Here is a 26,000-nt window from a genome sequence, read left to right as displayed (position 1 = left end):
TCTTATTGCTTTCAGTTATATATTTGAACCAGTTTATATACTTTGTCATTTCTGTTTTAAGGCTCTAGGCTACTCATTACAAAATATGTGCAATTTCTGCTTATGTTCCTATCAATTAACTTTTCCCCTAGTTGAGAGTCATGCTTTCCTGTTTCTTTGCATGCCCGGCAATTGTTACTGGATGACAGGCACTGTGAGTGCTGAATATGATTTGTGAGTGCTGAATATTATCGTGTTTCTTTAGGGAGTGTCAGACTTGGATGTGGCACACTGTTAAGTTACCTGTGGATAAAATTGTTTTTTGAATAAGAGTTCTGTGTCTTACTGTACCTTGAGCAAGTCCTTAATCCTCAAGGAGCCTGAGTTTCTTCATCTGTAAAATGGGAAGGGGTATGTCTGCTGTCAGGACTACGTATAATACATGAAAAACCTGTAGTATAATGCCCTAGTATAACGCCCAGCCTTGAGTCGGAAGGCGTACTAGGCACTGTGCCAGCATCGTTAGTATTCATGTTTTCGTGTGAGAGACAAATCCTGCAACAGTTTTATGAGTTAATTTCAAATCTCTGCCTCTCTAGCAGGACATCTGTGTCTCTAGATCCACTCAGTAATTACAATCGACCCAAGCATGTTAAAGGCCTGAGATCTTTTTCTTTTCTTTTTCTTTCTTTAACATTTTCCAATCTCGTGTTTGAAAGCATAAAAGAGAACCATTCAGTCCAAATGTTCTCCTGCACCCTCAGACCCGATGGAGGTGCTTCTCTGTGCACGCTCCCTTCTTACACACTCCATCTCTGGATTCTGCCAAGGAAACATTGGAGAAATAGCTCCAAAGGATTGAATGATGGCCAGAGCCTTTTAAGAGAGGTTCAAGTCGTGACCAGATGTGCATCTGGGTGAGATACGTGTGAATCTCCGTGGGCAAGATCAAGGTTTTGAAGTCAGAGATGTGGCTCAAATCTCTGTTCTGTGCTTCAGTTTTTGCCTGTCTGCCAGAAGAGGAGGAGGAGGATGGGGATGGGGTGGGGGAGGGTCTGTCTAGCTTACAGGGTCCTTGTGAGGTTCATGTGGGAAAATGCTTTGCAGGCTGGAAAGTACCACAGAGGTGTGAGTTATTATAAAAAGGGAAGTTACTTCCCTCTGTCAAAAAGCTATGCAGAAATATACTAATATGTAAGAAATGTTTGTATAGAGGACAGAAATAATTCATTTCATGGAGAGACAAGAGCATCACTGACAGTAAAACTGCGGACGTTATTTATGGGAGACTCAAAGGAGGGAACGCCCCGTGTTGGCGGACCTGCCTTTCAATCCTTGTCACAAGTCGTGCTCCAGAAGCTCGGCCAGTTGAAGAAAGGGTCTCCATGAAGTGGGTTCATGACCTGCCTGCATCAGCCTCATTGGGGGCATTTTTTTAAAATGGAGATACCAGCACTGCTGGAGCTGGGGCTGGGAGTCTGCAAACTCCCCCGCTGGTTAAAATGCAAACTGAGGTTTCAGAACTATTGTGCCAAAGAATCATAACTGACTCCATTAGGAAGTAATGACCCATGATTTGATTTCTCATTTAATTTTTTAAAATGCAAACAATGCAGAAAGTTAAAAATTGAAAAATAGACTAAGGCCTATAGTCTCATCGATACAAGACACAACTGTAGTTGGATTAACATTTTGGCATGTCGCTAACATGTTTTAATAATCGCTGCTGTGAGGGTTTTTAAACTTAAATGTACATGGTGTCCCCCCCAAAATTTACTCACATAAAGGAATTTTATCTGTCCCCAGAATTACCTAATGAATTTCAAGCTTCTCTGTTAGCAGAATCAAATGTAGGTGACTCGATAAACAAGGGTCTGTCTTTGACTTAACACAGCTTTATAAAAATGCCTTCTTCCTTCCTGAAGGTCTGCTCAGCACCCTCAAACTTTTCACCACCTGAAAGTTTTTTCTATCAGCTTTACCACAATGGGGGGAGGTGAATTTCCACAAAAGATCTTTTCCCTTTACAAAATTGAAATGGCCACATAATTTCTCCTCCTAAGTGTGCTGAAGTACCTAAAAGTCACAGGTTGGCATTGCTAGGTCACCCCTTTTCAGGGGCCACACGTGCCCAAGGCCCTTACACACCCAGCCAGGTGTTACAGAGCAGCATCTCACCATCAGGCTCTGTGCTAGTGCTGGGAAAAGATTCTGCTGGCCTTTAAAAGTATTGCAAAAGGAGGCCAGATGCAGCGGCTCATGCCTGTATCCATCCCAGCACTTCGGGAGGCTGAAGCAGGAGGATTGCTTGAGTCCAGGTGTTTGAGACCAGCCTGGGCAACATGATGAAACCTCATTTCTACACAAAATTGTTTAAAAAATTAGCCAGGCATGGTGGCGAATGCCTGTGGTCCTAGCTACTCGGGAGGTTGAGGTGGGAGGGTCACTTGAACCCAGAGTTCAAGGCTGCAGTGAGCCATGATCACACCACTGCACTCCAGCCTGGGTGACAGAGACAGATCCGAAAAAGAAAAAGAAAGAGAGAAAGAGAGAGAGAGAGAAAGAAAGAGAGAGAGAGAGAGAGAGAGAGAAGAAAGAAAGAAAGAAAGAAAGAAAGAAAGAAAGAAAGAAAGAAAGAAAGAAAGAAAGAAAGAAAGAAAGAAAGAAGAAAGAAAGAAAGATATTGCACAAGGCCTTAGCGATGAATGATTGTAGCACACGCTCTACAGCCCAGCAATGGAAAAGCTTTGTTTTCTGAACGTGTTTTCTATCTTCATGTCTTTGGTAAAACACCTATTTCTCAAATACTACCCAACCCTGGTGGGAGTATGCCTGTTATTTTTTTTCTGGTGTTCCCAGTTTCTCATCCTTTGCTCTTTCAACTCCCAACTAACAAATGTGGAAGGAGTGATGGAATCAGAGCACACCTATTTTGTAACCCCTAATGGGACTTTTAAATGTTCGTGAGGAACTTGTCAATGGAGGAATAGGGACGCCTGAGCCTGAACCTATCTTAGCATCACTAAAATGGTGCAGGTAGACACTGTGAGCCTCCTGGTAGGTTGCAACATGGAGCACAGATCACCCCCTCGACAGCATCTCTACCAAGAGGGGATGAGCTTGAATCTAATGGAGCCTACAGAGGTAACTCTATGTATAAGAAATACGAGAGGGAAGAACAAGTGATGAACCATCACAAGGACGCAAAATCCAAAATGGAGAACATTCTATAGGACTGGCCTTTACAAATCAACGGCTTGAAACCAACCAAAGTCAGAGCAGAAGGGACTCCTGTTTAAAGGAAACCTAAGAGGTTGAGTTATGTATGAACCTTGTTTGAATCCTGAGTAGGACAAACTAAGCAAGAAGCTATTTTTAAGACAATTGTTAAAATTTGATTATGAATTGGGTTGAATGGCTAAATGGTTAGATGATACCGTGGAAATACTGCTAGTTTGTTAGATGTGATGAAATAACATTGGCGTTATGTGAGCAAATTCTCCAGGCTTTAGAAACAAATGCAAAATATGGGGTGGTGAAATGACTTCTTCACTACATTGATTTCATGTTGTTTCCAAGTTTCATTCATTTAGAGGAAACAAAATGATACGATATAAAATACTTCAACCCAGAAAACTATTTTAAAGATAATTATTGAATCTGGGTGATGAGTGTAGAAGAGTTTTTTTTGAGACAGAGTCTCCCTCTGTCACCTAGGTTGGAGTGCAGTGGCAGGATCTCAGTTCACTGCAACCTCCACCTCCTGGGTTCAAGCGATTCTCCCACCTCAACCTCCCAAGTACCTGGGATTATAGACGCATGCCACCATGCCTGGCTAATTTTTGTATTTGTGGTAGAGATGGGGTTTCAACATGTTGGCCAGGTTGATCTTGAACCCCTGACCTCAAATGATCTCCCACCTCAACCTCCCGAGTGCTGGGATTACAGGCGTGAGCCACTGTGCCTGGCCAATATTCTTGACTTTAGTATATTTTGAAATGTTTTATAAAAAATAGTTTTAATCTAACCAAATCTATTATAGCCATCCTTCTCAGGTCTGGCTAGCATTTTCTCCCAGGTGGAAGTAATTTCTTTTTGCTGAGCTCACAAAACACTTTACCCAGGCGCCCCTTTGGTACAGAATCGTGCCCACTCTGAACTGATGGAATCGGGTGCGTGCCTTTCCTCCTTATTTTCCTGTGAGAGAGGGCACCATCCTTGTTTCAAGCCCATACCTTCTGCTGTGCCTGACCTAGTTCATGGTTGACAGCAACTGAATGTTTGTGGCTGAATGAACAGAAGAACCTAGGAGCTAAGAGCCATTATCGGGTGTTTCAGGTTCACATGTAGAGAGGTCAGTATTGGGGCAAAGGTGAGGAAGCCTCATTTCAGTGGTGGTGTCCTGAGTTGAGACACAAAACATGAATTTCAACTCAAATTCTTTGGCCCCTTCTTTAATTCAGAGCCTTAGGCCAATCATTGTAGTTTCTTCATTTACAAGATGGGTATAGCACTGGTGGTTTGTACCGGGAGGACTTGGAATCCTGGATGTTGGCGAGATGCTCCACATGGCACCTCACATGGGCAGCTGGCATGGTATTTTGGTTTTTAGTTGTTGTCTCCACCATACCCTCTGTTTGACTGAAGCTGTGTTTCAGGCTTTGAGCATCTCCCCAGGCAAACATTGACTGCCCTGCTCCGGTGAAAGTCTGCATAGAGGGCCTAACTGGTTTCAAATAAACAAACAACTCCCCTTCCCCACTTCCCCTCCTCTTGCTAACTCCCCTGACTAGACACACATGCACACCATGCACATGGATGCTCTCTCACACATGCTTATACAAGTGTACACATAGACACACACACACATATATACACACACATATTCAAGCACATACACGTGTGTATTCACACGCATACTCTCTCACACACACACACACACAAGTGCACATAAGTGTGCATGCTTCCTCTCCCACTCTCACAAACATACACAGACTCACACCCTCCCCACAATGCAGCAAAGCCACCTGGAGCCCTGACCAGTGTGTACTGCATTTTGCCTCTGTCTGGACTTCTGCACTTCCTGGCTCCACCCAACCTGAAACTGCTGGGTGCAGCCCAAGCACCAGTGACAGCCCTGGTTGTCACATGGCCTCTTGAGTAACCCAGGTCTCCAGTCAAAGCCACTGGAGTAGGGGGACCCATAGAGATCTTAGGCACTCGTGAGAGCCATGGAAAATCATCTGCACACACACTGCTAAGGAGTCAAAGGACATAGAAGTGTAAGTAGTGGGTCGTTTAATCTTAGGAATTTTACTTTCTGTCCGGTTCTTTGTTCAATAAATTGAACAAGGAATGTTCAATTATTTTGTTTCGGTGGACACAGGTGTTTGCCAGGAAGCTTAAAGCCAATGGCAATATGGCTGGCCAGACTAAGAAAGACAAGAGGGCTGGTCACCTGGGCAGATGCAGAAGTACGAGTCCAAGTCTGGGGAATATACTAGGAGCTGCTGACCGCTGGGCCCTTCGTTGAGCCAGGGAGGCTGAAGGGGCCACGAAAGGCCTGAGGTTCAGGCAGCCCTGGCTGGCCACTTAAAGATCATTGTCAAGAACTGCAGGCTGGCGCTGGCTCCAGGCCTTATCTTATGCCCCTCTGTTGTCGGGCAAATCACTCACATCTTCCTTTTATTTTTCTGCTTGTATCGATAATATATGCTTAGTATTAAATAATTCAAGAAATACATACAATTACAAGAAAGAAAGTCAAAGTCACATGAAGTCCTATATTCCAAAATAAAACAGTATTTACCATTTAGAAAATATTTTGGGGGGCCCTGCTTTGCATTAGCACACACACAGTTTTTTAAGTCTGCTGTTTTTTTTGTTTTTTGGGAGTTTTTTTTTGCCTTAAACCACACCTCTGTTTTGTACTCTCCCTTCCTCTAACAATAACCACAGTAAACAACTTGGTGTTCATCCTCCCCAGCCTCTTTCTGTGTAATATGCAAAAATATCTACACACCTGAATAGAGGTTTCTTTTCATTTGGTGTTTGCAAATATGGGATTCCCTCATGCACCTCTTTGGGTCTTGCTTTTCTCATGTAACAACATGGTACTGAAATTCCTCTTGACCTCACTGGTAAAGATCTGGCACATTTTTTTTTAGTAGTTGTATGAGAGATTTGTAGAGTGTACATTTATTCAACAAGTCGTTAATTGCTGGGCAGTTACATTGTTGTTTTTTGTTGGGGATATTTTTGGTGGGGGGAGGAGATTGTTTTTCTAACTGTTACTACAACAAACATTTTCATCTCTCACATATGTCTATATAATGATGTTTTATTAACCTGAGATAGTCCAGAGTGGGACTGAAAATCAAAAGGTATGTGTGCTTTTTTATTTTGACAGAATTTTTTTTTTTTTTTTTTTTTTTTTTTTTTTTTTTTTGAGACGGAGTCTCGCTCTGTCGCCCGGGCTGGAGTGCAGTGGCCGGATCTCCGCTCACTGCAAACTCCGCCTCCCGGGTTCACGCCATTCTCCTGCCTCAGCCTCCCGAGTAGCTGGGACTACAGGCGCCCGCCACCTCGCCCGGCTAGTTTTTTGTATTTTTTTTAGTAGAGACGGGGTTTCACCGTGTTAGCCAGGATGGTCTCGATCTCCTGGCCTCGTGATCCGCCCGTCTCGGCCTCCCAAAGTGCTGGGATTACAGGCTTGAGCAAAGATTGCCCTCTAAAAGAATTTAAAAGATTGCTTCTTCCAATAATATTTTTTGTTTTATCTAATAAATATTTATTAAGCCCACACTCTGTGCCAGACATTGGTTTAGCAATTTGGATTCAGCAATGAATAAAACAAAGATTCCAGCCTTCACAGAAGATCAGTCCTAGAAATGGAGTGCGAAGGAACAAATGAAACAATAATTATAATAAACACTTTACTATTTGGATTTGTGTTGCACTAACTTCCTATTTCTTATCTTTACACATTTTTCTATTGAATGGATTATATGCTGCAATATGCTTCTTGTCAAAATTTTATGAGCTTTGTATATATTATGAATAGACATTTATCTGATGCTTTGCAATCTCTTACCCAATCTATTGCTTATCTAAGGACTTCATTAGTAGTTTCTTATGCCATCTAATTTTGTTTTTGTTTTTGTTTTTGTTTTGAGACAGAGTCTCGCTCTGTCACCCAGGCTGGAGTGCAGTGGCACAATCTCGGCTCACTGCAAACTCGCCTCCCGGGTTCACACCATTCTTCTGCCTCAGCCTTCCGTGTAGCTGGGACTACAGGTGCCTGCCACTGCATCTGGCTAATTTTTTCTATTTTTAGTAGAGACGGGGTTTCACCGTGTTAGCCAGGATGGTCTTGATCTCCTGACCTCGTGATCCACCCATCTTGGCCTCCTAAAGTGCTGGGATTACAGGCGTGAGCCACCGCGCTGGCCACCATCTAATATTTTTAATGTTTACGAATTTGTACATTTTTTTTTGTTCTCTCTTGGCTTCTGGCTATTCTGTCTTTGTTTGTAGTTGTCTCCAAACTCTAGGTTATGTACACAGTTTCTTACATTTCTTTTAATTACATTTTCATTTTTTATTTTTTTCAGTCGTACACCTAGAATTTATTTTTTAATATGGTGTGAGGTAGGGGTTCAATTGTATTTTCCTTAAGGTAAATAGCCATTTTCCTAATATCATTTATTAAAATAAACTATCTATTTTCTACTGAATTAAAATGCCATCTTTTTCACATATGCAGTTCCTATATTTACCAAAATCTGTTTGTATGTTTTTTATTCTGCTCTGACAATTGTTGTCTACTTTTATTATTCCACTTTCATGCTGTTTTGATTGCAATCTTCTATTTTGTAATTATAAAGCTAGGTTAAAACTTAATTTAGTCATGTAAAGCTTCAGATGATTTTATCCAATTACAAATTATAATTTTAATTAAAAGAACATCCAATTTATATTAGGAACAAGAAAAACATCACAATCAAAAAAGAGAACAGAGTATAATAATTACAAGACAATACTACCTAAAACTATGGCAACGAATTGGAAAATGTAGATGAAATTAAAGACCTCCTATAAATCATCAAAACGGCACAAGGAGGAGAAAAAATGGGAATAGATCATTCCTATAGAAGACATTGGAAATGTCTTTCAAGATTTACTATTTGAAAGGGCCCCAGACACAGATGGCTTCATAACTGAGTTCTATTTAGCTTGTGAAAAACAGGTAACTCCAATGTTATGAAACCACTCAAGACCATAGAAAAAGAGAGAGAGAGCTCCTCAAATCTGTTACAAAGCTAGCACACCTTAATGCTAATGCCTCATAGACAAATCTCCTTTGGGAATGTAGATTCTCACTCCAAATAAAATATTAGCAAATAGGGCCAAGTGTGATGGCTCACACCTGCAATCCCAGTACTTTGGGAGGCTGAGGTGGGAGGGTCACTTGAGCTCTGGAGTTTGAGACCAGCCTGCATGACATGGCAAAACCCTGTCTCTACCAAAAATAAAAAATTTAGTAGGGCATGGCAGCACATGCCTGTCATCCCAGCTACTTGGGAGGCTGAGGTGAGAGGATCACCTTAGCCCGGGAGACAGAGGTTGCAGTGAGCCAAGATTAGGCCGTGGCACTCCAGCCTAGGCAATAGAGTAAGACACTATCTCAAAACAAATAAAATAAAATAAAACAAAATAATTAGCAAATAAGAATCCATCTGTGTGCCAAATAGACTAATATGCTGTAATCAAATAACTTTTTTCCAGGAATGCAAGGATGTTTCAATAACAGAAAATTTACCAATATAATTTATTACATTAACAAATTAAAGGTGAACATATATCATATTGATAGATATTGTATAGGAACCTGGTAAAATTCAGTCACCATCCCCAATACAAATCCATCATCTCTTTTTTTTTTTTTAGATGGCGTCTCATTCTGTTGCCCAGGCTAGAGTACAATGGCATGATCTTGGCTCACTACAACCTCTGCCTCCCGCGTTTAAGTGATTCTCTTGCTTTAGCCTCCTGAGTAGCTGGGATTACAGGCCTGCGCCACCACACCTGGCTAATTTTTGTATTTTTACTAAAGATGGGGTTTCAGGCTGGTCTCGAACTCCTGACCTCAAGGGATCTGCCTGCCTCGGCCTTCCAAAGTGCTGGGATTATGGGCATGAGCCACTGTGCCCAGCCAAACCCATAATCTCTTATCCAAACTTCTGAAACCCTAAATCTCTGAAAGCTAAAGTGATACTTGTAACCCTGGCACTATAATTCACTTGGTGGTAAAGCTGATCTGAGCTCACATAAAGAAATACTTACATATAAAAAGTGTCATTCTTTAAAACTGTAAATTATTATGTGTTCTGTATGCAACGCATACTTAAAAAAACATACTTGTGAATTTTTGGCTTCTGTGGCTTGGTGTCCTATATCCAAAATTATTATAGTGTTTTATTTTTCAAGGTGGGTTTGAGGAACAGTGACATGAGGAATGTGCTTTCAACTCTCTGGAAGAAATGCATGACTGTGTTTCACTTAATCAAAGACACCACTGATAGGAAGGCTAGCATTTAATTTATATATCACTAAAAGAGAAAAAAATGCTGCTACTAATTATACTGTAAAGCATCCTCCATTGTGAGACACTCCCAGTTCAGAGATATTGAAATGTGAAAAAAAGGTGCATCTTAGAATTGATGAAATATGGTGCGTACATCCGAAGGAAATCACCACTAACAACACGCCCTTCCAACACACGTAGGGATTTGGGTGCTTCCTCTCTATGATGTCTGCATCTCAGGGAAGAGCCCGGTGTGGTGGCGCAGGCCTGTAATCCCAGCTACTCGGGAGGCTGAGGCAAGAGAGCACAGTGGTCTCCAGTCAGACAGGACTCCAGAGCTGGCTCTGCACGGGCCAGTTGTTTGACTCTGAGCAAGCTCCTTAACACATAAATAGCAGCCCCTGGAATGAGGATGCTGACAATATGATGGTGCTGATTGCGTCAAAGGAGCCTTTCCCACATCTGTCATCCTAAAATTCTTCACCAAAGAATAAAACCTGACCACATCTTCCCCGCTTTAAGGAGACTCCCACTGTTACTGTGAAGCCACAGCTGGGCCTCGATGCCTGTGCTCTCAGTCCGTCCTAAAGGCATATAGTGTCTCACCCAAAAATCTGAGTGAGAGAGAGCCTTCATCATCTTCTAACAAAGCCCCTGCTGTTCACCAAAGAGCTAATGGGGTTGGAGAGAAAATGTCACTTTCCCAAGTGACACAGCCAGTGACAAAACGAAGACTAAACCCAGACACATGGGTGAGCTCTTTCTAGAACACCACACGGCCTCCTGCTGAGGCTCCTGTCCCCTGAGGACCGGGATCCACCCCAGCGGTTTCTGGCGGTTGTCTCTGGTCAGATGATTTCTGTGTCCTAAATGCACTGCTTTCTGGTCTCTGGGCTCCTGAGACAAGATGGACACACATTTAGCTCGCCTACCTGCTTCGATCCACGTTCTGACTTCCACCCCACCTTTCTAACCGGCATCCCAGAAGGAGCCCTCTGGGCAGAGGATCTGAGGCCCCGCTCTCTCATGTCCTCCATCTGCTGTGTGTCTCCGACAGGATGGGGCTAGTGAGCAGCAAAAAACCGGACAAGGAAAAGCCGATCAAGGAGAAGGACAAGAGCCAATGGAGCCCCCTGAAGGTCAGCGCCCAAGACAAGGACCCCCCGCCACTGCCGCCCCTGGTGAGTGATTGCCCACCACCCACCAAGAGCAGGTTTCTTTCTTCCCTTATGCCTTCATGTCCACATCTGTAAAATGGGTATAGCAAAAGTACCTTCCTGATAGGGATGTAACGATCTGCAATGTATAAGCAGGTGTGCCATGCAATATAATACGCACAGGACCCGGCCTGGTTAGCTCCCAATAATTCTTAGTCAGAGCTCATTTCTCAAGGGCAGCCTTGAAGAGAAAAAGAAATTTGAAAAGGTCAGCTTGGGGAGAGGGTGTCATAAGGAAAGATCCCAGTATCTAGCGGCAGCTACTGCCTCCCTTCTCCCCGTGTGGCATTGCCGCTGGCATCCCACAGAGCCTGCTTTCCTGGGACAAGCATCATGAAACGGGAGGGTGCCTGTCCTCACCTCCCGAGCAGGTTCTCAAGTTTTCCTGGAATCCTATGGGCCTTTTAAATGAGGAAAACTTTCCAAAGGAAAAAAAAAGTGAAATTTCAAGTGAAAAGGTCTTATTGGTGGGAATGCATTTTCCTAGTCGTGCAGCTTGATTTGTTTATAAAGCAGTAAGCGCCCTTTGATGGCTACTGCATGTCTGAAGACACGTTTTTTTTTTTGAGACAGAGTCTCTCTCTGCTACCCAGGCAGTGGTGGGACCTTGGCTTACTGCAAGCTCTGCCTCCTGGGTTCAAGTGATTCTTGTGCCTCAGCCTGCCAAGTACCTGGAATTACAGGCACATGCCACCACACCTGGCTAATTTTTGTATTTTTAGGAGAGACAGAGTTTCACCATGTGGCTAGATTGGTCTCAAACTCCTGACCTCAGGTGATCCACCTGCCTTGGCCTCCCAAAATGGTGGGATTACAGGTTTGAGCAACTGTGCCTGGCCTGAAGATACATTTTTAGATGATTCTTTGTGCCCCCTACTCCCTGACCAGTGACCCCCTTTTCGTTTGGGGCAGTTGGCAGCCATGCCTGGACCTCTCTCCTGTGCTATCCGCATGTCCACGTGGTCATCTCTTTATCCTAACAGGGAGCTGATGGGGAGACGGGGATTACTAATCCCGCTTCCTAGATGAACCCAGGCATCTCGCCTATCTGTGTCCCACTTTAGCGCCGGGCTCAGTGCGCAACCACAAGATGTTCATTGAATAAGTAATTGATCCAATGGGGAAACTTGGACTTAGACTGATTAATTTCCCCAACATTATATGATAATAAGTAGTAGCACCTGGAATTTTTTTAACTTAAAAGAGTCACCTAATATGTATATGGAAAAAAATATAATTACTCATTATTCCACTACGTAGAGTGACCAGAGTTAGCTCTTCAGAGCGCCTGCCTCGAGACCCTTCTTCTGTGTGTTCTTTCACGTGTTCCTGTTTTTAATAGAAACACACATGCATATCATTTTGCAAAATGCTACTTCAAAACTGTGTTCAATAAATATGGAATTAAGAAAAGAATATTTGTAACATATGTCGGGTTGAAAGAACACAGCAAAGCGTACACTTGTATAGCCACCTCCCAACTTCAGACACAGAAAGAGACTTGTCCCTTTTAATCTCCCTCCTCCCTCCCCTGTTTGTACCCCTCACCCCAGGCCCCAGTACCCAGAATCTGTTTATCATTCCTTAGCTTTGCTTTTTAATATTATCACATATGTATTACCCCTAAACAATATTTAGTTTCATTATTCATGCTGTAACTTTAAGTCAACTACATCAAACAGCACATATGCTTCTGAGACTGGGGTTTTGACTCCATGTTATGCGTGTAAAATATATTGACGTTGATGCACGTGGCTGTAGCTCATTAGTTTTATTGCATGAGTATACTGTAATTTGTTTATTCTTCTGTCATGAGGGTTAGTTCCATGTTTTAAAATTGTTTATGTATTGGCTGGGCATGATGGCTCATGCCCGTAATCCCAGCACTTCAGGAGGCTGAGATGGGTGCATCACTTGAAGCCAGGAGTTCAAGATCAGCCTGGCCAACATGTCAAAAGCCCAACTCTACTAAAAATACAAAAATCAACTGGGCATGATGGTGGGCACCTGTAATCTCAGCTACTAGGGAGGCTTAGGCACGAGAATTGCTTGAACCCAGGAGGCGGAGGTTGCAGTGATCCAAGATCACACCACTGCACTCCAACCTGGGTGACAGAGCGAGACTCCATCTCAAAAGAAAAATTGTTTATGTATTATTATTTTTGCTAGGAACACTCTTGTACACGTTCCCTGGTACACATACGCAAAAGTTTCTCTACAGGATACATATCTACGAATATGCTTGTCGAGTTTTGGGGAAATACGCTTTTTAAATATTTTTTCTCGTCAACAAATACCCGTTTACAATTTGACCTTGTAATGGCAGAGCCAGGACGTGAAGCCCAGGTGACTGGGCTGTCCCTCACTGTCCACAGCTGCCTCTTCACACCGGGGCGTCCTGCATTGCGGTCAGGGAGAAGGCAGCAAAGGGCAGGGTCTGTCTGAGGGTGGTGCTGGTCCCCGGGTACAGAGTGGCCCTGTGCAGCCCCCACAGGCAGCTGCCTCTCCTCCTACAGTAGGTCCCTGGAGATACCCTCGCTGCCCCGCTCAGCAGTCTCATCCCCCCAGGCCCCACCCACGCGGCAGGGACTAAAATAACTCAAGTGTGTGTTTTCTACCCGAGGTTGTCTTCAACCACCTTACTCCTCCACCACCCAGTGAACACCTGGAAGAAGGTAAGAAGGGTGGTTTGGGAACCTGAGGCTCCACAGCCCTCTCCCCCAGGTCACAGCTTTGTGGAGTTGGAACAAAGACAAGTCGGGAGCAGCTTGAGGGCTGGAGAAGAGAAAACAGGGAAGCTGAGAGAGGTCCCAGCTCTGTGCCCCTGGGGGGGTCTCTTCAGGAACCAAGAACAAGTTTCTTTAGTATGCCTGAGGCTGGGTGGGACTTTTAAAAACTGGAAGACTTTACAAACTGTAAACAAGAACAAAACAAGAGTCCCAGGGAAGACACACAGCATCATCAAACCCAAGCGTTCAAAGACTCTAACTCCCAAATGCAGAGGGTTGGGCCAGTGGCCCCAGGCCCTGGCCTGCAGCCCCAGTCTGCCCCTGTGGAGGGCATCTTCTTGTTTCCCGCTCCAAGCCACTTCGAGAGTCCCACCGCTGACCACCTAACCACCCACACCCCTCCCTAATCCCCAGACTCCACTTTATTTTTATTTTTATTTTTTTGAGACAGAGTCTCGCTCTTATCACCCAGGCTGGAGTGCAGTGACCCGATCTCGGCTCACTGCAACCTCCACCTCCCGGGTTCAAGTGATTCTCCTGCCTCAGCTCCTGAGTAGCTGGGATTACAGATGCACACAACCACACTGGGCTAATTTTTATACTTTTAGTAGAGAGGGGGTTTCACCATGTTGGCCAGATGGGTCTCTGCCTCGGCCTCCCAAAGTGCTGGGATTACAGGCATGAGCCACTATGCCTGGCCCCCAGACTCCCCTTCTGCTCCAGTGGGCTGACCTGCTGGGTACCATAGGGAACAAGCTCGGCCTTCCTGGGCTCCACCGCTGGGGACTCCCAAGAGGGTGGCCTCGTTCAAAGTGACTTCGCGCAGCCTCCTCATCATCTACATCCGCACAGCATGGGGAAAGGCTGCCTCGGCCAGCCCGGGCCCCACCCGTTAACCTGCTCACGCCATGTGCACTGGACATTCAGCACACAGAGCCCAACTCTGTCCCAGGAATGGTGAAGGGGTGACAACAGGTAGATGCGACCCCTTCCCTGGAAAAGCTCAGAATCTGTCACACTCGTGAGCAGAATTTGAATCTTAAAACTTCAGGAACCACTGTCACTTATTCTGACCCCCTCTTTCCTGCTGAGAAGAGGTGACCAGCCCAAGGTCACACCACGCAGCTCAGTGACAGAGCAGAGCCACCTCACCCAGGGAAGCTAAGCGCTCTCCAGGTGACCTTCACCAGGTGGGTCCTGTGGCTCCAGGAGCTGTGCAGAGAGCCCTCGTCACAGCAGTGCTCATTTGAAGACGGTGCTCCCAGCTCCTGAGCCCTCTTTCTGCCTTCCGTCCAGGACCCACGAGCAAGGCAGGGGGCCCGGCAGGGTCACTGGCAGCCACAGGCAGTGTGGCAGGGGCTCTGGGCACAGACAGTGGAGAGGCCAGGGCCCCAGCTGCCACGTGGCAAGACCACCCCTTTTGGGAATAGGGGCAGGTGGGGGCAGAGGAGGAAAAGGACAAGAGGAGGCTCAAGGGCCTCCGAGGCCAGGTGTAGAAAAGGAAGATGAGGGACTCCCAGCACTAGGTCCCAATGTGGGCCTGAGGCCACCAGCAGCCTGGCAGAGGCTGCCTCCCTGTGGCTGACCTCTGGCCATCAGCTTCCTCACACACGCCCTGTCCAGGACATAGGGCTTCTTAGTGGGTCCAGAAAGGAGGACAGGATGGGCTCTGGGGGACAGCCCATCTCTGGTGGGGTCACAGGGCCAGGGGTGGGGGCCTGTGCTGGATGAGAACATCATTTCCAGCATGGACAAGCAGAAGCCTGTTCTCCTTGGTAGCCAGGCTCACCCCAGTCCCACCTTCCCGCTCGTGGACCCGAGTGGTGGTCGTCTCTCCCTTGTTCCTTTCAGACGAGCATTTCGTGGTAGCCCTGTATGACTACGCTGCCATGAATGACCGGGACCTGCAGATGCTGAAGGGGGAGAAGCTACAGGTCCTGAAAGGGTGAGGTTCCAGGACACCATCCCCTGTCCCTGCAGGACCCCCCCACACACACATCTCTCCCTTCTCCGCCCACCACATCCTCCATGGCTGACCCCGGAAGTCTTCTCCGTTGCTCCGCCCCCAGCCCTGGGCTCTTTTGTCTTCCTCTCCAGAGTCTTTCTGCTGAAGTGGTTTCCATTGACAACCTCCTGCTCATCCTTCAAAGCCCGTTTCCACGCCACCACCTCCATGCAGCCCTTCTGCCTCCTTTGGGCATGTGGACCTTGTCCTTTATGCAGGCTGGTCCGGCTGTTCCATGACAGCCTTGCATTTAAGTCAGTTGTGTCTATATTTGTCTCGTTCTCAAGACAGGAGGCCACATGGGTTACACACACCCATCCCGCTTTAGCTCATTTCCTGTGTCCTTCTCAGAAACCTCTTCTAGGTCAGCTCTCTCTCAGTGGCCAGGCTTGTCCTGTGGAGCCCTGAGGGTCTGATTTGGTTCTTGAAGTTCTGCAATGGTCTTAAACCAAGCTCACAAAAGTCCTGACTACGGATCCTATACGGGCCACCCAACCGTGTTTTTCTAAAGCTTGTCCCCAGTCACTCACCAAGCTCCGAACACATCCCATTCATCAAGAGGAAGGCTGCTGGCTGGAGCCCTGTGCCCTGTTGGGCTGGTCAGGCTGTGTAGATTAGCTCTTCCCCCTAGAACTTGCCCAGATAGCCACCGTGCCACTGAGCAGTGGACACAAGTCCCTTCCTGCCTGCCGTGCTGTCTACCTCTGCGGATTCTCTGCCCTCCAGGGAGAGATGGCTTTGAGGAGGCCTGGGAGCTGCCCAGAGACGGGCCTACAGGGGCCGTGATCACATCTCTGTTTCCCCTGTCCCGTTAGAGCTGGAGACTGGTGGCTGGCCAAGTCGCTCATCACGGGAAGAGAAGGCTACGTGCCCAGCAACTTTGTGGCCCGAGTGGAGAGTCTGGAAGTGGAAAGGTAGGTGGGCATGGGAACCTCCCTTGAGCCAAGGTGCAGTCACTGTTTCTGCTCCCTGGGCTGCTAGGCAGGACAGGGGCAGAATGGGACTGACCAAGGAGCCTGCTGCACCGGCAAAGAGGGGACAGGAAATGAGCTCTGCTGGGAAAGGTCTCTCTGCCCTCTCCGGACACATTCAGACTGCTGTGTGACACTGAGCAAGTCACTCTTCCCAGCTAAACAAAAGCATTCCTTCTCCTGGCTTCCCTGGATGGAATGGTCCCCAGTGTCTGATGGCCTCGAAGGCTAACGGGGAGGCACCATGACCAGCAAGCCCTCCCCTATAGCCTCCATAGGCAGGACTCAGAGCTCAACCCTCGGGGGCTCCCAGGAGGGTGGCCTTGTTCAGAACTGACTAACATGAAAGCAAGATCCCAACCTTCTAATCCCCCAGCGTCCTCATCCCCCATGTCCCCATGGCACTGGGAACGTCGGTCTCGGCCAGCCAGAGCCCCCATGAATCTGCTCACAGGGACTCGCTCTACCTGAGGACTGAGGCCCAGCAATGAGTCTTCCCTGAGCACTGTGGGCCCCTGCGTCTTTCCCCGCAACAGTGTGGGGAACCGTGGGACTCTCCGCACAGAACAACCACATACTGAAGGGAACATCCTGGGGTCCCTGCTCAGAGTCTTAGCAGTTTGCCTAATTCAGATCTCAGACCGCAAGGAGGCAGGCGCGTGCCTGTGATACGCAGTTGTGCTTTCGGGAGAGTGATCAGGTGCATTTTTCCAAAGCAAAATTAACAAAGGTCACCCAACTAGTGTTCTTGTTTCATTCTAGGAAAACAGTGAGTTCAGGGCTGACAGGAAGTGGGACGGAAAGGGCAGGGGGTCAGAGGGCGCTGACTCCATCATGGTGTGGGGAGCAGAGCTCTGGGCCGACTAGGAGCAGAAATGCTAGATTTTATTTCTTGGGGACAGGCAGCACAGGAGGGAGGCTCAGTGGGGATACTCCAAGGAGCAGGGTCGCTCTGAGGTTCACCCATTCCTGCTGTTTTCCAGGTGGTTCTATAGATCACTGACCCGGAAGGAGGCTGAGAGGCAGCTTCTGGCTCCAATCAACAAGGCCGGCTCCTTTCTTATCAGAGAGAGTGAAACCAACAAAGGTAGGCGCGGTGGCCTTGCCTGCCTTCCCTGCCCAGCGTGTCCTGGGAAGTCCCCTCCAGAGGCCTGGCCCTGGAGTGAGGGGAGGGGTGACTGCCAGGAGAACCAGCAGTTTCTGGATCTGTGTCCCCCCCAATCCAGGCCCTGCCCAGGAGTTGATGTGGAAGCTGTCCACACCAACAGTCCTCCCTGTCCAGACTGGAAACCATGCGGGCACAGGAAGCTGGGTGGACGGGGTGGTCCCACGTCAGACTGGCCCTGCTACCCAGTCAGCAGTAACACCGAGGCCAGTGGGGGCCAGGGAAGGGGGAACCTTGAGCCCTCAACCACCAACCTCTTTGGAATCAAGGATTTGGGGGGAGCTCAAAGAATCCTTCAAGATCATCTCAGCCAGAGGCTGCAGGTAGCATACGTGAGGAAGTGGCCTGTGCCCTGATATAAGGGAAGGGGGTGGTGATTGTGGGGAGCCCATGCCAGTCTAGACACTCATGAGATCAAATCCACTGACTGAGCAAAACATCGCTGCCATCTCCCTCACGGGTTTTCTCTCTTTCTCTGTCGTTTGGCTTTCTTTCCTTCTCAATTTTTTTTTTTTTTTTTTTTTGGTGTAAAATATAAAACACATATAAAGCTTGCATGAAGTATGAGTGTGTAATTCTAAATTATATAGGGTAATCATAAACAAATCCCTGTGTAATCACAGCCAAGAGATAGAGCATCCCAGACCACCAGGAGCCTCCTCACCCCCCTACTTGGGCTCCTTCCTGAGTCAGCCCCCACCCCCAAGAGCTACCTGCTGTCCTGACTTGGGTCAAAATCCTTCCTTGCTTTTCTCTATGGTTTTGCCACCATGTCTTGTCTGTTTTTCAGCTTTATGCAGATAGAATCACTGTTTTTGTTTCTGTGTGTCTTGCTCCTGTCACTCAGCAGTGTTTGTGAGATTCTGTGTTAGTTTCCTGGGCTGCCTTAACAAAGTGGCATAGACTGGGTGGCTCCACCACAGAAGTTTATTATCGCACAGGTCTGGAGGCTGGAAGTCCAAGACCAAGGTGTCAGCAGCACTGGCTCCTCCCGAGAGCTCTCTCCTTGGCTTGCTGACGGCAGTCTTCTCCGTGTCCTCATGTGGCCATCCCTCCACGCATGTCTGTGTCCTAATCTCTTCCTATTAGGACACCTGTCATATTGGATCAGGGCCCACCCATATGACCTCATTTTAACTTAATCACCCCTTTAAAGGCTCTGTCTCCACATAAGGTCACTTTCTCAGCACTGAGGGTTAGGACTTTAACATAGGAATTGGGAGTGCACACGATTTAGCCCGTAACAGATTCATTCATGTGATTGAGGATGGTAAGCCTATTCATGTTGATTGCTATACAGAATCCCGGGTGTGAGTGTTCCAGAGTCAAGTGAGTCATTCACATGCTGTGGGCATTGGGTTGTTTCCAGTTTGGGGCCGTTAATGCATGTGCTGCACCGAACCCCATTATGGTCCCTGGTGCTCACTGGCCACTAGCTTTTCATCTGTGAAATACTAATCCATTTGACAGATGAGGAAAGGGAGCCCCTGGAACAGGAAGTGACTTGCTAGAGGCCAACAGTAAGCATCAGAGCCCAAAGCACCAGTGACCACGTCATCTAAGAGGGGCTGAGAGGATTCCCACGCTCTACAATGTGGCAAGCTAGGGTGACCCAGGGACTTCCCACGCAGTATGAAGAATGCTTTGCTTATCAGGAAGCTGTCCACAGGGACCGGTTACAGCCTTATGGCCAATTTTAACTGGAGAGGAGATGGTGACAGTGACATCAGAAGAGGAAAAGGAGAGAGAGTGGCTGAAATATGAGTCTGGTTCCCTGTGGTTGGGACGATGAGGAGGATGGACAGAGGTGTCACCTGGTGGGAGCACCCTTGGGCTGTCCATTGGTTCCATCTGTGGCTCAAGAACAGCAGCCAGAGAATGGAAACCCAGATGATGAAAAGCTGTCATAGCACCCTGTGACTCTCCGGGGACATCATGAGGCCTTGTTGCCCCACAAAAGGGCAGGACCAGGTTGGGGAACAGGAGGGGTGCATTGGAAAGCTGGGGTGCTCTGTGCAGGATTTCTTGGAATGTGCCAATGAATGCACATATATACATATACATACACATAGATATATAAATTTTATATTTATATTCATATTGGCTATTGTCACTATTCCGTTTTTGTGGCAGAGCACCTCTGTATAAGAAACAATTTGGGAATCACTGGAGATGACATAAATGTTTTATTGTTGTTCCAGGACATTTTAAACATAAACAGAAGTAGAGAAAATAGTTAAGTGGAACCCCTAGTACCCAACAGCCAGCTTTAACAATTATCAGCTGAGCCAGTCTTGTTTCTTCTGTATCCCCCACTCCACCCCTACTCTTTCAAAGCAAATCCCAAACATCATATCATGTCACCCTGGAAATGCTATTTCAACCATTGCCTATTGCTAAGGTGAAATCCCGCCCGCCCCCCACCCAATCTGCTATAGAGGAAGTAGGGTTCTCTATGAGTCTGGCATCTTTTCCTGTCCATGTCCACCCCAGGAAGCCAGTCCAAACTGGGAATTGGCCAGGCGGGACCAGGGCTGCAGGACTGTTCAACCATCCTCACCCCAGCACACGCACATACACATGCACACATTCACACACATGCACATATGCATAAATGCACACATATACACATGTGCATACACAGGCAAGTGTGCACACATATACACATGCACACACGTGCACATATGCACACATGCACCCACATACACATGTCCACACCCGCACATATGCACACACATATGCACACATACACGCACACATGAGACATGCACACATATATGCACACATACACGCACATAAGAGACATGCACACATGTATACATGTGCACATATGCATAGATGTAATGCACACGTATGCAACACATGTACACACCTTACACACATGTATGCACACACACACACAACTCCAAAGCAGGACCCCTCTGCTTCTGGGAGCCACAGCAGTGAATGCAAGACAGGGATGGAAGCAGGGGAGTGAGTTCTACCCCTTGTGGCCTCCAGGGTGTCCCTGAGCCTCTCAAGCCTCAGTTTATTGGTGTCTATGTGAGGACGGACTAGTTTCACAGCTCAAAGGCAGGCAGTCCTTCAGTGCTGAGAAATCTTAACCTCAGAGCCAGGCCCTGCCTGCCCAGGGCAGTCCAGACATACCACAGAGGCAGGGGATCCAGGTTTTGTGAAACTGAAGCTGATGGGGTCTGAGGTCCTCTTTACGAAGGATACCAAATTGTCAGAAGCCATCAGGGACCAGGCCTTGGAGCAGCCCAGGCAAGTGAGGGGCCCTAAGGCACCAGCGTGGGCAGCGTCACTGCGTGGAGAGCGGGCTCCTGGACTCATCGCCCGAGGCACCTGACACAAGGGCAGCCTACAAAATGGAGAGAAAAGCCCTTGATGAATGAACTCCCTAAGGCCAGGCTCGGGTTCCTTAGAGACTGGGGGCACAGCTGCACCCGGCAGGGTCGGGGAGACAGTTTGCAGCGTCTGGGCTTAGGCTGGGGTGGGCGTGTAGCGGGGCTGCGGCAACAGCAAGGCGCGCTGGCGTGCGCCTCTGGGCGTCCTTTTGCGAGGAGGTGATGAGAGACGCACATTGGCTGAGAGAAACTGGAGGGTAGAAGGGGGTCGAGGCAGCGGAACGGACAGGAGAGGAAAGAGCCTTAAGTCCAGCAGGACCGAGGAAAATCAAGCGTCCGCACCAAGAGCGAGGGGTCCGTGCCTGACCCCTGGCGGGGAGTCGTGGTACTGCTCGTGGTAGGCGCCCACCGGGGAACGGGGAGCCCCCCGCCTGCCGCGAACTCTCTGGGCGGCAGCGTCCCCATCTCCCAAATAATGGGGGGGGGCGGGGTGAGGTCATGGTACCCAGGTAGCTGGACAGATGCATTTTATAAGCAACATCAAGTTCATGGAAAAACGTTTCCTACCTGGAAACTCTTAAAGTGTCCTTAACCCTTGACATCTGCTACCACTTGCCTGCGGGAAAACATTAACCTAGAAGACAAAATAACAGGTGCACGTAACACGCAGCAAATGAATTTGAACAGAGTCCCTGGGAATAGCTTATTACACTCTCCGCCATGGACATGGGTACTTGCAGCTGTGATTGGCTATCTGCTTGTAGGAGTAAGGATACCCTCTTTAGCCAGAAAATAAAGTGCCTAGTCCCTCTGACGAGCCTAGATTTCTCAATAGTCCATGACAAAGGGTCCCCGAGTGACCAGGTGTCCAAGTGGGGACCCACATGATTGCTGAGAAACTGTCCTGCCTGCCGCAGGGCTCTGTGATTCCCCAGCTGAGTTTTGGGGGACAGTGGGGAGATGTCAAGGTCAGAGTCAGATGGAACTTCCAGGGGAGGCTTCCGAAAGGGTGGAGGTTGAGATGCAGGGAAAGGGAACTTGTGGAGGGAGTGGTGACAATGAAGATCAGAATTGGGGAACTTTTTTCAAAGCTTAAAAATGAGGCCCAAATCCCAGTCCCGTTTTTTTTTTTTTTTTTTTTTTTTTTTTTTGTCTTTGTGCCTTACTTCTCGTGTGTGTGTCTCCATGAACCCTCCAGGTGCCTTCTCCCTGTCTGTGAAGGACGTCACCACGCAGGGGGAGCTGATCAAGCACTATAAGATCCGCTCCCTGGATGAAGGGGGCTACTACATCTCCCCCCGGATCACCTTCCCCTCGCTCCAGGCCCTGGTGCAGCACTATTCTAGTAAGAGGGGGCGTGCAATGGGGGCAGGGACTTGTGCCAAGAGCTCCTGTATCTCTCGCTAAGATTCCCAATTGCGTGAGTCATTGGTGCCACCTTGGGGGATGGAAAGATTGTCCCAAAGTTAGACCTAAGGAGGTGGCAACTCTGAGCACCGTGAATTGGTGGCCCTAATTCCCTCTCCTGGCTCAGCAGGGAACCCCTTAGAGAGTAGCAAGCATGTTCAGTCTGAGAGTGAGCAGGTGGATTTTAGAGATAGCACGCCCTGCTTTGTGCAGACAGAGAAAGAGTTGAGTGTATATGCATGTGCAGGCATGTGCACACACCCATGGCTGGGGAGTGAGGGGCCCAGCTAGGAATGATACAGCTCCCAAGGGAGAACCTGGCTGCTCTGGTGACCCCCAGCCTTGCCTTTTCTTCCCTAATGCAGAGAAGGGGGATGGTCTATGCCAGAAGCTGACCCTGCCCTGTGTGAGCCTGGCCCCACAGAACCCCTGGGCCCAGGATGAATGGGAAATCCCCCGGCAGTCTCTCAGGCTGGTCAGGAAACTCGGGTCTGGACAATTTGGCGAAGTCTGGATGGGTGAGTGTGCTCTCCCCCCGTTCCACCCACGCCGCATCCTGAGCCCAGGTTCAGTATTTTCATAGCGTGTCATCCTTCCTCCGGAAGTCTTGAGAGGGAGCGAGGACAGAGGTGAGGATGCCCATTTTACAGAGGAGGCTGTGGAGGTACAGAGCCACGTTGTTACAGCTGGGGTCGCTTATCGTGGTAGTAGAGCAGGAACAGAATTCAGCTCGCCAAGCCCCTAAGTCGCTCCCTCCTTCATTCTCTGCCTGAGGCTGGCTTTGCCATTGAGTTGCAGTGGCGCACTAACTCCCCTTAGCTTTCCATCACCCAGATGGAAACAGGAGGTTAAACGTGATGAGCTATGACATTCCAGAGCCTGAGCGCACACCAAAGGCAGCTGTGGGGCTTTGGCCGGGTCACTGAAGCTCCAGGCCCGGTGTCCTCACATTTCCATTGCTGCTGACACCTGTCCCCCGCCCCGACCACCAGGATATAAAACTCGTGTTCCATTTTATCCCTGGACTGCTCCATGACCGCCCTGACCACCAGGATATAAAACTCGTGTTCCATTTTATCCCTGGACTGCTCCATGAGTCCTCCCTTACCTGGCGTTGATGCCCCGGGCCTTTGGCAGGAGCTGCACCCAGGTCCCTGCCCGCACCCGGGTCCCTGCCCGCACCCGGGTCCCTGCCCGCACCCGGGTCCCTGCCCGCACCCGGGTCCCTGCCCGCACCCGGGTCCCTGCCCGCACCCGGGTCCCTGCCCGCACCCGGGTCCCTGCCCGCACCCGGGTCCCTGCCCGCACCCGGGTCCCTGCCCGCACCCAGGTCCCTGCCCGCACCCGGGTCCTCTAGAAACGCGAGTAGAGTTGTCTTTTGCCCTTCAGGGGACTTCATGGAGTGCAGGGAGAGTGTGGAAATACGGGTAGTTTAAGGAGTGGGACAGGACCGCCATGGGGCTCCAGAAGGAGGGAAGGAGGCCCCCACGCCTTGTCCTCCTGCCCTGTGTACCCCCGGCTGTGTGCTCATTTCCACCAAGGAGCCATTGTGTGACAGAAGAGATTCATTATGTAGGGGAGGGGTGGGGGAAGGAGGCAGGTTCCGTGCAGGACAGGACACAGGCCCTGGGTGTGGTGCCAATAGGTGAAATGCCCCCAAGGCAGGGTACATTCCTCCACTGCCTGAGGCCCCGTATAGAAGGGGCCTGGGACACAAGGTAAGCCCCACACAACCATGGCCTCTGGAGCTGCACGTTCCAGCTCTGGCACCTGGAATAGCGTGGCACCTGGGCACTTACCCCGATTTTGGTTAAAGGATCACCTCCGAGCAAGCTCTCTGCCTTCTGAGTGGCTTCTTCACTCCCCCGGCTCAGGTTACTACAAAAACAACATGAAGGTGGCCATTAAGACGCTGAAGGAGGGAACCATGTCTCCAGAAGCATTCCTGGGCGAGGCCAACGTGATGAAGGCCCTGCAGCATGAGCGGCTGGTCCGACTCTACGCTGTGGTCACCAAGGAGCCCATCTACATTGTCACCGAGTACATGGCCAGAGGTGGTGTCCCCTGTAGAGCTGCATCCTCAGAGTGAGGCGGGAGGGCTGGACTTAGCAGGAGGAGGAGGGTCCGCCGCGGTGGGTGCATCAGGCCAGGGGGTCCTGCAGATCTAGGGCATGGCACGATGTGGGGGCAGGGAGGGACAGAGGGAGAGTGAGGGACGGAGGGAGGGGGAGGGACAGAGGGAGGGCGAAGTGGTTCTAACAGAGCCATGTTCTCAGCCCAGGAGCAGTTCAGGCAGCATTTCTGGAGCGGTCCTTCTGTGCCTAGCGCTTTTTGATGCCTGCTGGGAGGGGCTGAGCATTGCAAAGTCAAACGAGCACCAGGCCAGATGTACAGGGATGGTACTAGATCCAGATCTCCTGCTTCCTGGTCATGCAACCATTTACAACTGTGTGAATATTTTACAAGGATGGCCAGAGAGGTTGGGCTTGATGGCCTCCAAGGTCCATGGCATGGCCAAGTTCTTATGGGGCAGTAGGCCTGGGATTGGGCCTCAGCCTTTGACCTTCTCACCCCTCCTATGACCCTGAAGGCACACTGCTCCTGTAGGATCCTAACATGCCCATGTTGATACAGCTCCCTAACAACCGTCACCAAGGGGGCCCTGGTCGGAGGCTGTACTGGGGGCACCTCTAGCCTGCCCCTAGGGCAAGCATCCATCCCTCCCAGCTTTCCGATTCCAGGGGGAGCTGCATTTGTCCCCTGCACCAAATCTGGGGGACAGTTCTCTCCATTCTGGTGCTTTCTTCCTGATGCCTGGTCCTCAGAGGCAGAGGGTATCTGCCAACGGGGATCAAGGGGGCGAGGCCGACATGGGGGGAAAAGACAAGGGGCATGAACCTTCGAGTCAGAACTGGGATTCCACTCCCAGCCTCCCAGCTTTAGGCTGGGTGACTTCAGACAGGTCCCTGCACCTGGCTGAAACCTAACTTCTGGGCAACTGCTGGCATATTGGCTGCTCCCGGGGTGCTGAGGCTAGCATGTTGTAAAGTGGAAGACACTCAGCAGCAGTAGGTAGATCCTTCCTGATGCACCGAGAGATCTGAGGGCGCAAACTCCCACTTCCCGCCCCCAGTGGGGAGCCGCTCACACCAGGGAGAGGCTGGCACCACCAGGGCTGGGTCACTTTGCAGAAGGGCACTTGCAACTTCTCTTTTCTTAGGCTGCCTGCTGGATTTCCTGAAGACGGATGAAGGGGGCAGATTGTCACTCCCAAGGCTGATTGACATGTCGGCCCAGGTTGGTGAAGTACCAGGTGCAGAAGAGGGGCGGCATGTGTCACCAGCTGCCCACAATGGCTGCTCGTGCCTTACCACCTCATCCACTCTTCAGTCAGCAGGAGAAGTCAGGGGGCACGGAAGGCCAACTTCCTCTAGGCAGATATCTCCAAGGTCACCCACTGCACTTGGATTTGCAAACCCTGGCCACTGTGCCTCCTGCCGCATGCAGCTGTGAGGGAGCCCAGGGAACGGAGCCTTAGACCCAGGCAGCTGTGTTGGAACCAAGCTGTTCTGTTTGAAAGGAATAGAGGGTGAA

At 49.1% G+C, this 26,000-nt stretch overlaps 1 protein-coding gene and 1 long non-coding RNA gene across 4 annotated transcripts in view; one reads left to right on the top strand and one right to left on the bottom strand.

The window, feature by feature from the left end:
* The window catches only part of BLK (BLK proto-oncogene, Src family tyrosine kinase), a 73,102-nt gene that overhangs the window by 40,065 nt on the left and 7,037 nt on the right, over positions 1-26,000 (top strand). For 2 of the 3 annotated variants that reach the window (XM_010384585.2, XM_030937838.1), the window contains exons 2-10: positions 10,623-10,746; positions 13,406-13,457; positions 15,363-15,456; positions 16,332-16,430; positions 17,471-17,574; positions 22,198-22,344; positions 22,772-22,924; positions 24,281-24,460; positions 25,627-25,703. In XM_010384585.2, the coding sequence (XP_010382887.2) occupies positions 10,624-10,746; positions 13,406-13,457; positions 15,363-15,456; positions 16,332-16,430; positions 17,471-17,574; positions 22,198-22,344; positions 22,772-22,924; positions 24,281-24,460; positions 25,627-25,703 (1,029 nt within the window). In that variant the 5' untranslated portion in view covers position 10,623. Of the gene's footprint in view, positions 1-5,121; positions 5,262-10,622; positions 10,747-13,405; positions 13,458-15,362; positions 15,457-16,331; positions 16,431-17,470; positions 17,575-22,197; positions 22,345-22,771; positions 22,925-24,280; positions 24,461-25,626; positions 25,704-26,000 lie in introns of those variants that run through there. The other variant, XM_030937837.1, reaches the window with a different exon arrangement.
* LOC115899660 lies at positions 20,542-24,286 on the bottom strand. Its single transcript, XR_004059281.1, has 3 exons — positions 24,206-24,286; positions 21,567-21,633; positions 20,542-21,013 (listed from the first exon to the last, which is right to left on the bottom strand). It is a non-coding gene; the product is annotated as an uncharacterized LOC115899660 (long non-coding RNA).

Source organism: Rhinopithecus roxellana, chromosome 9 (assembly GCF_007565055.1).
Source record: "Rhinopithecus roxellana isolate Shanxi Qingling chromosome 9, ASM756505v1, whole genome shotgun sequence".
In the NCBI taxonomy this organism is placed as follows: Eukaryota; Metazoa; Chordata; class Mammalia; order Primates; family Cercopithecidae; genus Rhinopithecus; species Rhinopithecus roxellana.
This window is presented reverse-complemented; position numbering and strand designations above follow the sequence as displayed.